At 39.0% G+C, this 14,798-nt stretch overlaps 2 protein-coding genes across 3 annotated transcripts in view; one reads left to right on the top strand and one right to left on the bottom strand.

The window, feature by feature from the left end:
• Nucleotides 1–1,104: 1,104 nt before the first annotated feature.
• On the top strand, nt 1,105–14,182 carry plpp1a (phospholipid phosphatase 1a). 2 transcript variants are annotated; one of them, XM_078271136.1, is made up of 7 exons: nt 1,105–1,120; nt 1,923–2,119; nt 6,230–6,381; nt 8,254–8,534; nt 10,012–10,069; nt 11,244–11,420; nt 12,440–14,182. In XM_078271136.1, exons 1-7 carry the CDS (start codon nt 1,113–1,115, stop codon nt 12,557–12,559), a joined length of 993 nt encoding a protein of 330 aa, XP_078127262.1. In that variant the 5' UTR covers nt 1,105–1,112; the 3' UTR covers nt 12,560–14,182. The 2 variants fall into 2 exon arrangements, with proteins under 2 accessions (XP_078127262.1, XP_078127264.1); XM_078271138.1 differs by lacking the exons at nt 1,105–1,120; nt 6,230–6,381 and adding an exon at nt 4,366–4,520 and having other exon boundaries at nt 1,708–2,119.
• Nucleotides 13,916–14,798, bottom strand: part of mtrex (Mtr4 exosome RNA helicase) — a 21,883-nt gene continuing 21,000 nt past the window's right edge. The window contains exon 27 of the mRNA XM_078271134.1: nt 13,916–14,555. Within this exon, the coding sequence (XP_078127260.1) occupies nt 14,503–14,555 (53 nt within the window). The 3' untranslated portion in view covers nt 13,916–14,502. The remainder of the gene's footprint in view (nt 14,556–14,798) is intronic.

Here is a 14,798-nt window from a genome sequence, read left to right as displayed (position 1 = left end):
AAGATATAAAAAAACTGAATCATTTACTAATAGCTGAACACTTTATGAATATTTTCAAGTTTGAATTACGTCTGTAGGTGAAAGTATGTGGCAGGAGTAGCATTTAGACGTGGAAGAAGCCTGAAGAGGATTTAAAGATTGCACCATTGACTTTCAATGTAAAAAGAAAAAAACGTTTCTTCACTATTAATAGTGGAGACAATTTGAATACAAGCACAAATGTCCTCAAAGAGCTGAACATTTTGATATTAGAATGGTTTTTGTAGCTGAAAGTATGCAGAAGTAGTAGGTGACCGAATATCGTACGGAAGAATCGGGTAATACTGTGAATGCTGCTGAATCACCATTCACACAATTATAGTACATTCATGAAGGTAATATTTATTGCAGGACTGTTGCATTAGACTGCATAGTGTACCTAATTAACTGGCAACTGAGTGTTTGTGATGGAAATAGATATTTAAAAAATGACAGAAGGTTTTGAGCTATTATTTATCGGTGTTCATCACATTTTCCATAAATAGTTTAGTATTGTATTAGTGTATCTTAACCTCCAAAGCACTAGATGGGGACAGTGAGCTGATAACAATGTCTGTTGTGATGACTGCTGAGGTGCTGACCTATCTAACGTTACCTTCCTCTTTATTCATGAAGTGTACATGCCAGGCCAGACTGGGAATCAATCCAAGGGTCAGAGTCTGCAGTGCCTACTTGCTGGTGCTAGTTTCAGCAATGCTAACTGCTGAGCCACTGTACCACTGACTACAGTATTTCAAAAACAGCCATACTATAGTATGTCAAAAAAGCCATTAAATAGTATATCAAAAAAGTCATAAAAGTCATTGTATATTATATTAAAAAAAAGTGACAAAAAGTAATTTCGAAGAGTCATGAAAAAGACAGTATAGTATGTCTAAAAAGTGACAGAAGGTTTTGAGCTATTATTTATCGGTGTTCATCACATTTTCCATAAATAGTTTAGTATTGTATTAGTGTATCTTAACCTCCAAAGCACTAGATGGGGACAGTGAGCTGATAACAATGTCTGTTGTGATGACTGCTGAGGCGCTGACCTATCTAATGTTACCTTCCTCTTTATTCATGAAGTGTACATGCCATGGTAAATCTAGCAATCACAGATAATTGTGTAAATGTAACGTTATATAAATAAACTATATGTAAACGTGTTAATTTGTGAGCATAACATGTGCTGGTAGGTTGATTTTGTTACTAACAGACAAAGCCAGAAGAGCTGTTTCCCCATTTCCAGTCTTTGTGCGAAGATAAGCTAACGTTAATCGACTGCACCTGTATCGTTAGCCTCTAATTCGTTTTCTTTTTAGATTTAACGGACACATATGAGTGGTATTAATCGTTTCTCTCGGTAAGAAAGCGAAGAGAAATTTCACACAGATCAACAGATCAAAAAGGTCGTTTTTAAATGTATTTTAAGGTATTGTCACGAATCACTAACGGAGTAAGCTCACAAATGACGCTCGTATTTCCGATATTTCCGCTCGCACTTGAAAGCAGCAGCAGGCCCACAGCTGCTGTCGCCCCCATGTGTTCGCCCTAGAGAGCTTTTCGGGTCAGTCAAACAGATCGTGCGCTACGGGTGGTCACACAAATCTTTGGGCAGGTGTTCGTCCAAATGACCGACCCTCTGTAAGCGTGAGTGTTTGATTATTTAAACCGCTTTAAAGCCATCATGACAGACGTGTGGAGCGATCGGCTCTGCTGCAGTTCACAGCCCCCCACCAACAACAACAACAACACCACCACCAACAACAACAACCACAACAACACATCCTCTTGATATGTGCTGTCCTACGGACAGGGCGGTCTGTTGGTTTCGTACAAGGGCGTCGACGTTTTATTGTGTTTTATTTGTTAGCATTTTCTGATCTCCTACTCGATCGCAGCAGCAGAAACTGCAGCAACAGAAACTGCAGCAGCAGCAGCAGCAGCGACGTCCCAAGGAGGGGCATCCCCCTGGAGTTTATTACAGAAGAGGACGCACCACGAACCAGGGAGTCGAGACAGAGACGGACAAGAGCAAACATGTTCGAGATGAGAGGAATCCCCTTTGTCCTGCTTGACATAGCCTGTCTGGTTATAGGTATGTATTTCAATGATTTATACTGACTGTTTGTTGCTGCTGCTACTAATGTAAGCCGATTTGTGCTCTGATATAATCCTACTGTTTGGATATTTAACGACTTCTCATCAAGTGAAGGGAGTGGTGAATGTACTGCAGCACGCGAGTGTCATTTACTAAGTTATTTTTATTTTAACTTCTATTATTGTACCACTAATCAAACAATATGTGTATGTACTTTGCGATATCTGTATAGTTTTTTTTCTAAGTATGTTGCTATTGTATTTCCCCCTACAATTCACTTAAGAATGACATGTTCTTCAGTTTCCTTTGTATGCAAATTACTGGCACTCCAACGTCTTTTCAGTTCTTTAAGATACTCACAGACATCTATTGGTTAATAATGACATTATTGTCTTGAGTGCAACAATATGTAATAATGCACTATTATAATTCCTATCATCAATATAATAGTAATTGAAGCCCTTTCCCTATTATAGTTTTCCATAGTTGAAAGTTAGTCACTGTCACATTTTAAGTCTACATATATGCCTGTCTATGAACAGATTTTTACTCATTTAAACCAATTATATTAATTGTCTAACAATAATTAAATTAATTAAATAATATTGCTGAGAAACAACAACGGTTTCAGTTTTGCAGTGTAGACGTATACGTAAAATCTGATTATGAATGATTGATAGGTCATACTTACCATGACTCATAAAGTTATAGCTTCCCTTGCACAGTCCACAACATATCTTATAATAACTGAACAATAATGTGTCTGATTTGGTTGTTCCATGTTAAAGTTCAATGAGCTATTTCTAAATTCTTCCTCATTGAAATTTCCAGTTGTTAGTTTTGTGAGTGGAGCTTGACTTTAAAATATTGCTAAACTTCCAAGACTACAGACTTATTTTATTTTGCACAACTTTGTAAGGAGTATGACAAACTCAGTGTGCCGTTTGGATGACTGATGCTGAAGCAAACTTGGTCATTATTATTATTATAACCAAGAATCTACAATAATCTGTTTCCAGACTGAGGCTGTTTCCAACAGTCATGCATGGCTGTATGAGACTAAACATGCACATACAGGTAGTAAGGTTCATAGTAAGCTTAATACATGTAAAAACAGAGATCATTTGTATTTGTTTTTTAAATGCAGTGTATTTGTCCTTGTTGGCTTACACTGATTTAATTTGGGGGTTAACGCAATTTCTGAGGCTGCTAATGAGTCTTCATGTATTCATGTTAAAATATTCACATTCTTCTCTGTCGGTGCGTTTGTCTTGGGAAGTACTTTAGTTGCACAGTTTATGAGAACAAGTTAAAGTGTAACACGGCTGCCGTCTGCAGTTATAAAGGGATTTGGGGGGGGTCCTGCTGTTTGCCCGTGTGTGTTTCTATCCCGACTTTCTGGCATTTCCAGTTGTTGTAGCCAGTCAACTTAGGATGGCACAGCTGACGGTGTCAACAGCTGCAAATGTCAGACAGGACAAATATACCAGACAGAATTAAAAAGTAGGTTATAGGATGTCTGTGTATCTTCATGTGTTTGTGAATTGGTCATATTAACATGTATTGTCTATGTAGCCGGATGTAGCTTATTTTTATATGCCATTGTTGTCCAAAAGCTATTTAAAAACGCATAAGTGAGTCACATTGTTGCATGTTCCTTCATGACAATAAACATAGGTCAGTTGATGCCACACACACGTCATGTCATTCTACTGTAAATACTCACAGCGCCAAATTCATGGCTGAAAATAGTGCCAAATAAATGTACATTACTTACGTCTGTGTGAGTAATGTTTGCTAAAAACTAAATTCCCAGCAGTTTAAGGATGTCATTTAAAATGAAAGTATATATTTGTGATCTGTTTTTAAAAATGTGTGTCTTCAGTGGGCTTTGGACTAAATGTTGTAGCGTATTGAGAGACAGACTAACACATTGATGGTTTTGGTCTTTTTATTACATTTGATGACAATAGGAAAACATAGAATAAAGACAGCCTTATCCTTTAAATGAACTGCTAGAAAGGTTGGGGTCTCTCATTTCTGTCCCACATATTTGATTTGGCACATTATGCACTTCTGCAGTTTGTTATGACACTAAAGAGCACCATTAGAACTTTAGAAATTCATTTCTATCTGACAAATTTAAAGACCTCAACACTTTGTCTGGGCATATTCACTCTCCCTGCCATGCATTTTTCTTTACCTCTTCCAGTGGTAACTCCTCCTGATCTCTCCGTCTATAGGTGGTCTGCCTCTGGCAGCCTTTAACCTGGGTAAGATCCGCCCCTACCAGAGGGGCTTTTTCTGTAACGACGAAAGCATCAAGTACCCGTTCCATCATGGCACAATCTCCTCCACAGTGCTCTACACTGTAGGCTTCACCCTGCCCATTAGCTGCGTAAGTAGGACTTACTCAATGACCCCTCCCATGGCAAACATGTTGACTTGTCAACCGCAGGTGTAAGCAATAACATGAATGCATTCCAGGTGTGCCAGGGTCTTGGTTCTGGTGTGATGCACGCTGGTTTACTGGCACACCTACATGGAAAGCAGCAGTTACTATTAGTATTAATATTATTATTATCAACTATACTTTGCGATGGCAAGTCAACATGTCTGCTGTGAGAAAGGTCTGTTGGGACTGATAGACTAGTACATTAAAAGAAACAACACATTTCCAGAGCCTAATGTAGGATGTATTCAGAATGGCTAGCTTACTCTTTGATAATGCAGACAAATACTCAGTAGCACAGCTACCTGGTATTGAAACCAGATATGACCAGCATGTTTTATTCAGTTCTGGTACTGTTTCTTATGTCAGCGTTTGGCTTGTGACATCATTGGAGGTGTTCCCAAACATCAGCTCTTCAAGTTGTTTATCAAAAGCTAAAGGCAAAGGAGGATGTCCACTTAAAACAATTAGTACAAAATAAAATCAGCCTGAGTAAATGTTAAATAATGTTGCATCCACAAAAAAAAAAACTGTCTTAGAGGTTATTTCTTTTACCAACATCTCGGCTACTACAGCAGGATTTGTAAAGCTTAATGCTAAAAAAAAATGTTTAGACCATTTAAGGTGATTTTAATCATCCTATAGATAAATGTAATATATTTTTTAATGAAACAATCCAACCCCATAAACATTAGAACAAGCCAAACACACAAACTTAGTCTCATACAAAAGACCTAAAGCACAGATTCATTTAGACATGGCTATAGTGAATAAGCAGTGTCCTATTAATATTTAAAAATATATATATATATATATATATATATATATATATATATATATAATGCAAAAATGAATGAAGTAAGGCCAGGCATTTTGGTTTTGCTTTTAATTTAGTCATTGAGTTTTTAATGTTAATCTATTGGGTGAACTTTCTGTCGCTGTTGTGAACTAGTGCAACAGCCATGCGGGCTGCGTGCTGTGTCCCTGTGTTTCTTAAAATAGCTGGAATGCTCTTCTGGAAGAGAGGGATTGTTTTTGGAGAAAGACGCAGAAAGTGCTGCTAGTGTGTTTCTGCCTTCTGCTACTGCTTTGAGGTATCGGTGAATTATCTATTCTGTCTTTTATGTACCATGAAAAAACCACAACCACGATCTTTAATACGTTTTGTCCAATTGTTTCACTGTCTGCCAGAGAAAGGTGTGGGAGAATCTGTTTTAGGAAGAGTTAGGTGTTGGTTTGCTGAAGAAAAGAGCGATAACAAAGAAACATTAAGCATCACTTTGTCAGAGATGAAGTGAATGAAGAAGTTTGTAACATACGATTGTTTTCAGTCACGTATGAGCGTCTGTGAGACCACTTCCTTCTCAGAAATGTAACTTTTGTGCTCTTATGTTTGGCTTTTCTTTTAACATCCATTCCTTATCAGCGTTAAACTGTCTTGTTGCCGTGCGAACACTTTAACCACTAATATTTGCACACTGATGTTGCTGAAAGGTGGCGAGGACGCCGCCGCCTTCAGAGGATACGTTTTCTTGTGACCGTCTCACATGGCTGCTGTCAGTGTTGCATCATGGGTAGGGGTCCAAGGCCCAGTGACATGTTCTTGTAACCTGTATTTTTTTCCTTGTTTTTCTCTCTCGTTGCCTTCCTGCTAGCTGGACTGCCATCTCTAATACTCAATGTGAAACACACGCCTTTCCGCCGGGGCTTTTTCTGTAATGATGATTCAATTAAGTACCCCCTTAAAGAAGACACCATTTCCTATGAGTTGTTAGGAGGTGTTATGATTCCCTTCACAATATTCACTGTAAGTGCACCTGTTTTGTTTTCTGCTAAGGATTCTGTTTGTCCATCTTAAATTATGTCTTTTATGTACTGCTTACCCTTATCCACTTTGACACTCTTAATGTTTGTCTTTTCTCTTCATTCGTGGTTGCTGCCAAATACATTATGTACACTGTACAAAATTATAAACGCAATACTTTTGTTTTTGCCCCCATTTTTCATGAGCTGAACTCAAAGATCGAATGATCTATGTACACAAAAGGCCTATTTCTCTCAAATATTGTTCACAAATCTGTCTAAATCTGTGTTCGTGAGCATTTCTCCTTTGCCGAGAAAATCCATCCACCTCACAGGTGTGGAATATGAAGATGCTGATTAGACAGCATGATTATTGCACAGGTGTGCCTTAGGCTGGCCACAATAAAAGGCCACTCTAAAATGTGCAGTTTTATCACACAGCACAATGCCACAGATGTCGCATGTTTTGAGGGAGCATGCAATTGGCATGCTGACTGCAGGAATGTCCACCAGAGCTGTTGCCCGTGAATTGAATGTTCATTTCTCTACCATAAGCCGTCTCCAAAGGCGTTTCAGAGAATTTGGCAGTATATCCAACCGGCCTCACAACTGCAGACCACGTGTAACCACACCAGCCCATAATTATATAATTATAATTTTGTTCAGTGTAATAATGTATGTGTTTTTAATTGCTTGCTTTAGTCACCACTACCATTAACCCTACGTTAATTTGCTAACTGCATGTTGTAGAAAATGTGTTCCACACTTTGTAACATTTGGAGATGAAACGGAAAGGTGACCTGAGGCGGACCTTTATTTTGAAACGCACAAGCCGTGCAGAAAGACAGCAAATATGACAGATGTGAAACTCAGCACCGTGGTAACCTCGGTCAGTTGATGCTGAACGGAATTGAAAAATGTGACAGCACTTAAAGAGGCTACAAGAGAGACTCAGTTCAGTATATGAACAGTGAAAATATCCTTTTACTAAAGACTTTTTTTTTTTGTTTTACAAAAACTTTCCACACTTCCGGTTTAATCTTCAAAAAGAATTAAAACAAGCCTACCTCCATTTAATTCTAACATAATTAGTAAGATAAGGTAAACAGACACCTCTAATTAGTGACCATGAGTTGTTGGTTCTCTTTTAGAAGTATTTTAAAGCTACAGATACAATACAGCTTTTCTGGTTTTGTTCTTGTTTGTTCTCTACTTGTTAGACCAGTGTCAGCCCAGTGGAGCTGTTTTGTTGGAAGCATTGTGAAACAAACACATTCACATGCACTTGAACCAACAGGAATTCATGAGTCAGTCTTCTGACGTGTTACATACAGTACGAGCACACATGTACAAGCTCAAATGTTTTACTACTAAAAAAAAAATTTAATTTAAACCCTAAGACCAAACAAAATGTTTATTATTTTAAGTGGACATCATCCCGTGACCATGATATTTCCAACATTATGTACTATTATCTGTTTGTCGGATAAGCATACCTCTATATTGTTACAGACGGTGTACTCTAAACTTTAAAGATAGTTTAACGTTTTCTAGTAGTCCTTTAGGGTACAGACATGAGAACAGTATCGATCTTCTCGTCAAACTCTCGGCAAAACAGCAAGAATGTGTATATCCCAAAAGGTCAAACTATTCCTTTTAACACTACAACACACAATTCGTGTAATCAGCACAAAACCCATTATTTACAGTATTATTATTATTATTATATTACAGTGATGATGAGATTAGGGAATATTGCAGGCTCTGATGTTGATTTCACACATTTCAGTTGCATTTTTAATTTTCTTTTGGATTTTTCTGATATCTGTACAACCCTAACCCTGTATCATTTCCTTCTTCCCTTCCCTCCTTACAGATTATCTTTGGCGAGTGCCTTTCAGTTTATCTAAAGCGCATCAAATCCAAGTCCCCTTTCGGCAGCTACATTTCCTGTGTTTACAAAGCCATCGGTACCTTCTTGTTTGGTGCTGCGATGAGCCAGTCTCTGACCGACATAGCCAAGTACTCCATCGGCCGGCTCAGGCCGCATTTCCTGGATGTGTGCAAACCTGATTGGAAACTCGTCAACTGCTCATCAGGGGATTATATTGAAGACTTCACCTGCACTGGAGACGCGAAGATGGTCAATGAGGGCAGGTATGTATTGCTTGACCTCAGAACTTTTGTCCCTTATTGCATTTGGAAATGGATACATGTTGATGAGGACACCATGCTTTTCTTTGTCATATACTATATATAGTACGCTGAATAATTTGGTGACATACAAACTGAGCCGAAAACATAACCTCCTTGGCAGAGGTAACAGTAGTTAGTTGCAGCCAAGGAGTGAATGAATGAAGGAATTGGTTCACGATTTTAGATGTTGTGAAATTAGCTGATTTGAATGTGTACCCTCTGGGTTCTTGTTTAACAGATTACCAAAATCTGTCAGGAAAAAAAGCTCTAAACCTCTGTTCTCTCCATTGTTTTGTAACGTGCCCATGGTGTAAGTACAAAGAGCAAAGGTTAAGTGTGTCCCTGAATGTTTATTTAGTTTCAAATCAATATCTGCACATGGATGATGTGTCTTTAGCGTGATGCATTTTAAACCATGTGTGACGAAGGACATTTGTGGCACACGAGACCAGAAGGATTGAGTAATATCACAGGAATGTACAGCTTGTTTTGATGTAGGGTCTGCATCCCTTATCAGCTCAGAGCAGAAGGAAGTGGTGTGGGAGGAGAGGATATCCACTTCTCATTCTGATGTAGGCACGAGCACCGGGAGCAGCAGTAATTATAGAAGCAGAGGCTTAAATAGTGACATCAGCTGTGCCGATTGTATCAATGTTAAGGTTTTATTATGGGCTGTGAGTAACTTTCTATTCTATTCAGTTGTACTTAACTTTAAAGTAAAGTAGGTTATTCTGCCCTATAGGTTGGAGTGTATGTTGTTGCCCGCCTCTCTCTCGATCAGATAGTTTCCTGAGCTGAGTGGAAATGTGCCCACCCATCCCTCTCTCCTCTGGGTTATCCACTGTGCGTTTACCAGGGTGTGGTGCACCATCATTGATATTTCCTGGAGCCCCATCACCGCTCTGCGACAGTGAGGCAAACATTTATCAGCAGGCCAAAAGAAGGATCCAGTAATTCAGGCAGACATCCAGGGCTTTTAAGATTAATGTCAGGACACATTATATTTCCAGCTTGTGTGTTTGGGATGGCCTGCTTGTCACTAATAGAGATAATAAGCAGCAGGAGAGGAGAGCGAGAGAGAGAAGGGCGGGGTAGCCCCCTCCAGATCATATTACTGTAATATGATTCTTCCTTGGCTTAGTTTAACTTCCCTAGGAGAGAAGAGGCCTACTGTAGATACTCAAAGGTTGAGTGTGTGACAAAAAGCGAGCAAAAAGCGAGCAAAACAATTACAAAAAGTTGCTGCTATAACACCCTCTGTCTGAACCCAGATAAGGGTTTGCCAGGATGACGTATGGGTTTGTCTGTCAATGGTTAATTGCTTAATACAATAAGATGTCTCAGAGTCTATCCAGTTTTTTGTGTTTTGTTTTGTATGCCTCAGATTATTTAAGCACATAGCAAAATGTTGAGCCATGCTTTTGTCTTTCTGTTGTAGGTTATCCTTCTACTCTGGCCACTCCTCTTTTTCCATGTACTGCATGCTGTTCCTGGCTGTAAGTACCTAAAACAATTACATTTTGATCTCCAAGCATATCAATCAGTATTTACTGGAACATTGTGTTCAAAGGCAGGTTACACAACAGGACATTGATGCATGTTTTTGAACAAATTATTGTAAACTATAAATATGTATATATATATATATATATAAAAAAAAAAAAAATTAAGCTTTTGAGCTAAATGTGATGGGAATATTGATTAATCCATCTTAAAGGGGTAGTTTGACATTTTGGGAAATATGCACATTTGCTTTTTTTTGTTAAAAATTGAAGATTGATACCATAGTGGTCGTCTCGTCTAATTCTCGGCAAGAAAGAGAATAAGCCTATTTCCCAAAATACTAACCTATTGCAGTGCTTCAGTATTTTTTTTGTCTTTTGGTGACAGTAACGACATTGTTCTGCTCAGAGAAATGCATCTTTGAGTGCCCTCTGTAGCTAATTTTACTGCCCAGCCCTGATAAACTTTATAGGCTGCTGATTCATTCAACACCAGCAGATAGAAATAGATACAGGGACAAAGTCCTGCCACCAACATAAAGCTCCCTCTCCCTCTTCATGGAGTGGAAGTTCAAGTATGAGAAACAGCAGTTGACCTTTACATTCACCTACAAACCCTGGGAAAGCTTTTCTTTTCCCCCACAGTTAAACATGATGAAGCGGTTAAGCTTGTCTTCAGAACAAAAACAGAACAGGGATGCCCTGTTTTTAATACCAACAATTGTTTTAAGGGTTTATGCGATAATGGAACATGACGTTGACCTGAGAGATTCCTACGTGTAGCATGACTCATCATGCTCCAGAGGTGGTGTGATATTAAATCATCAGATTAGATTGGGAGAATAAACAGTCTATGTTGTACTGATTACTTCTATGAGTGACATTTATTATTCCCAGGCCAGTTTGACAAAATGAAATATGGCATGCTGGAGATTTTCTCACCTTTTTAAATAGTACAGCTGATAACTTAAAAAAAAAAAAAAAGCCTCGTTTAATTCCTGAACATTTTAATAAGTTTCCTGCGCAATAGATTTCTCTCTAGTGTTGTAGTGGAAATACGCGGAGTCGTCTGCAAATTTCCGCAGCTCATTTTCCTGCCACTCCTACAGGAACGCTACCAATACTACAATACGCATCCATTAACCCGTATCCCCTCTGTTTCTCTCAGCTCTACCTGCAGGCTCGACTCCAGGCTGAATGGGCGAGGCTGCTGAGACCCACACTCCAGTTTTTCCTGATTGCTGCCTCAGTGTACACGGGATTGTCCAGGGTGTCTGATTATAAACATCACTGGAGCGATGTGCTGACTGGACTCCTGCAGGGTGCGCTCATGGCTATCCTGGTGGTAAGAGATGCGTCTTAATCTGACTTTAAAGGAATAGCTTTTTATTGGGGCATTTTCTGTCAGTTAAATATGAAACGCCAACCAGGAGATGCGTAGCATGAGGCCTGCGAGCATGGCGAAACCGCTACCATGGCTCTGTGCATGTAAAAGTCTACAGGAGGCAATAGAGATAAAACATACTTCAATCTCTCATGTGCAATAAGCAAAACTGTTCGAACTTTGCCAGACAATTGTGTGTGCATATAAGACCTCAGCGCTCGTAATAACAAGCCAATTACAAAAAATGGATTTCAGGGCCTTTTGAGGCACAAGCCTCGTTTCCACAGGTAGCTATGAACGGATGGAGAAACACCCTTAAACATCTGTTTGCGGCTGTGTTGCATTGGCGAGATTCGAAATCAGCTGTCATTAGGCGCGACTGCTACGGAAGGCTGTGGCTATTTATAGTGTCCATACCACTCATTCAACACCTGTACCTGTAAAATTTACTATGACTTGTTTATGACATAGTATACTATACTACTTATGACATTTTGTACAACACACTATACTATGACTTTATCTATTTTATGAGATTTTGTACATCATATTATACTATGACTTTTTTTTAAATGAAATTTGTATGACATACTATGACTTTTTTTAAATGCCATACTACATTACATTTTTATATAGCATACTATACTATGACATTTTCTATGACATACTTTATTGTGAATATTTCTATGAGAGGCCTACTATATTACAACATTTTTATGTTTTATGGCATATTATGACATTGACAGCCAGGCTAGCTATTTTCAGTCTTTATGCTAAGCTAACTGTCTTCTGGATGTTTCTTATTCATCATACTAACATGAATGGTATCAATCTTTTCATCTCTTCCCAAAATGTTGAAACTATTCCTTTTAAAGTTACTGATCACCCTTGAACGTTTTAAACAAAAGCACAGGTGTAAATAATTAAGCCTCACACTCATCTATGCCCCTTTTAAAACATTTTTTACCCATATCTTGTAGGTTTTCTGCGTGTCTGACTTTTTCAAGCCACGAGTAGATGCCCATCAAGAAGTCAACATCCCACACACAACGCTGCAGGAGACCCCAACAAATGGAAACCACTGTGAGAGTCCCAACTAAGCTGAGAGGTGGAGGACGACACCTTTCTGCTCTGTCTAAACGCACATCCAGGATCCCAGCTCTCTAGCCTTTATCTCACGCAAATTCTCATCCAATACCCTGCATGGATTTATGGTCGATTCTTACTTCAAGTAAGCCAATGGATGACTGTGCATCCCAGAAGAAACCTTTGGAAGCTACACCTCAGGCCTGTTCAGATTTCAAGACTTTATAATTTTAGGCTGTTCTGTCCATCAAGTCTCTATCTGGAAGGAAAGTGGCGACTACCTGTCCAAGCCTTGTAGATATGCTTAAGTGACCGAGACAGATGTAGGTTAGGGGCTAGAGATTTGTAAAGACGGGAGCCATATAGCACGTATCTACTGAACTGGTGGGAAGACTAAACTGCACGCAGCCACTAAAGGGTCTGACCACTGCTAAGAGAGAGGAGGGTTGGAAACGTGAATGTAACCTTGCTTTGATTTTTTTTCCTGACCTGGAGTCAGTCTGCTCAAGGATCTGATTTAGAATCCATTTTAGGTTGGCTCCAGCACCCAGAGAGACGCTGAGTCTCATCCCTTTGCTGCCTTAGGTCAAGTGTTAATTAAAAGGGCTAATTATAAGAGGAATGTTTGCTTCTCAAGGCTAGAATGTGCTGGAGACTAAAGCTGATCCTAGACCAGAGGGCAACACAGCTTCACATCTGGAGCTGCAGACGCCAGGCCACTGCCGTCGTACTCTCCAACCGTCTAAACTTATGGCGCTTTTCCATTACGTGGTACCTGCTCGACTCTACTCGCCTTTTTTGGTTTTCCATTACAAAAACAAAAGTCCCTGGTACCTGCTACCAGGTACTTTTTTTTTTAGAACCACCTCCGTCGAGGTTCCAAGCGAGCTGAGCCGATACCAAAAGGTGACGTGAAAGCTACAGACGGGGGTGTCCTGAACAAACCCGCCATTTTTAAATAGTTTAGCCAGCTGTGTTTATTTTTGCTGCCTCCAGCTTCATTTGAAACAAAATTGGTCTTCTGGCAACAACACACCTTCCACGTTCTGTGTGTGTGTCGCGTTAGGTCACGGCAGTTTACTGCGGCGCCGCTATGACGACCAGCCACGCTGAGGCAGTACTAAAATCTGCAATGGAAAACGGACGCACAGTGAGGCGAGTAGAGTCGAGGTGAGTCGAGCAGGTACCATGTAATGGAAAAACGCCATTATATAGTCAAGAAGGAAGCTTGATCTGTAACATGTGTGGTTAGAAAGTTGAAGAGTAGACGGTCAGTTTACATCCCGTGTTGCCTTTGCTGGACCTTTACTGCTGCTATCACAGCTCCCTGTGTATCTAAGTAACAAACATCAAGTGAACAGACAACAGTGTAATTTTGTATAATCTGTATGTACAAAAACAAATCACCATACAGACTTTTACTGAAAAAAAAATAGTTACTATTTACAAATGTCTCAAATAAGAAGAAAAAAAAAGGAAAAATAAAGCCATTTTACTTTTTAACATGCACAGAAATGAAACACAAGTGTTTAATGTATTATGTCATGTTTACTTTCTAAGCCAGATATCAATATAATGTATTATAAACCACTTTTCTCATGTAAGCAAAAATAATAAAAGCATGAATGTTCAATGTATTCTGTCCAAGCAGACGCATTTACTTAATGAGAAACACTTCCGTTTACATCCAAAGTCATCTATAGAATGCATTTCTCACCAGAACAATAACAGTTTGCAAATTTTTGTGAAGAAACAAGCTGTTCAGAAAAGTGATCTGAAGGACAAATACATTAAAAGCCAATTTAACTAACATTTTGGGAATAAAAGCAAAATATCTGACCCCAGTTTGACAAATGTGAGACTTAAAAAAAGAGATCCATCGGGGGTTAAACAACTAAAGTCAAAAACAGCATTTATCCTCCAGTGCTGCCCATCGTGTTGGAAAGCTGTAATGTCATTATAGGTAGAGACTGGCAGCAAATACAATGTCTCTCTTTATCTTTGTTATTCCTGCAAAGACAGAAATTAGGATTAAATTAAGCATTTAATACATCATTCATAACTGTTAATTTCAAGCAGACACTTGTTTCAGTAGTGTTTCACCTATCAAGTCAAGAAATAATCTGATTCATCGGTCAGTTTTCTTCTTGAGTATAAAAAAAAGGTCAGAAAATTCTTGGTTCGCCAACAAAAAGCCCAAACATATTCAGCTCAGTATTATAAAAGACTAAGAAAACCAGCAAATGATAAAAG

This window comes from Sander vitreus, chromosome 16, assembly GCF_031162955.1.
Source record: "Sander vitreus isolate 19-12246 chromosome 16, sanVit1, whole genome shotgun sequence".
Taxonomy (NCBI): Eukaryota; Metazoa; Chordata; class Actinopteri; order Perciformes; family Percidae; genus Sander; species Sander vitreus.
The sequence above is the reverse complement of the archived record's forward strand: the minus strand, read 5'-3'. Positions and strand labels throughout refer to the sequence as shown.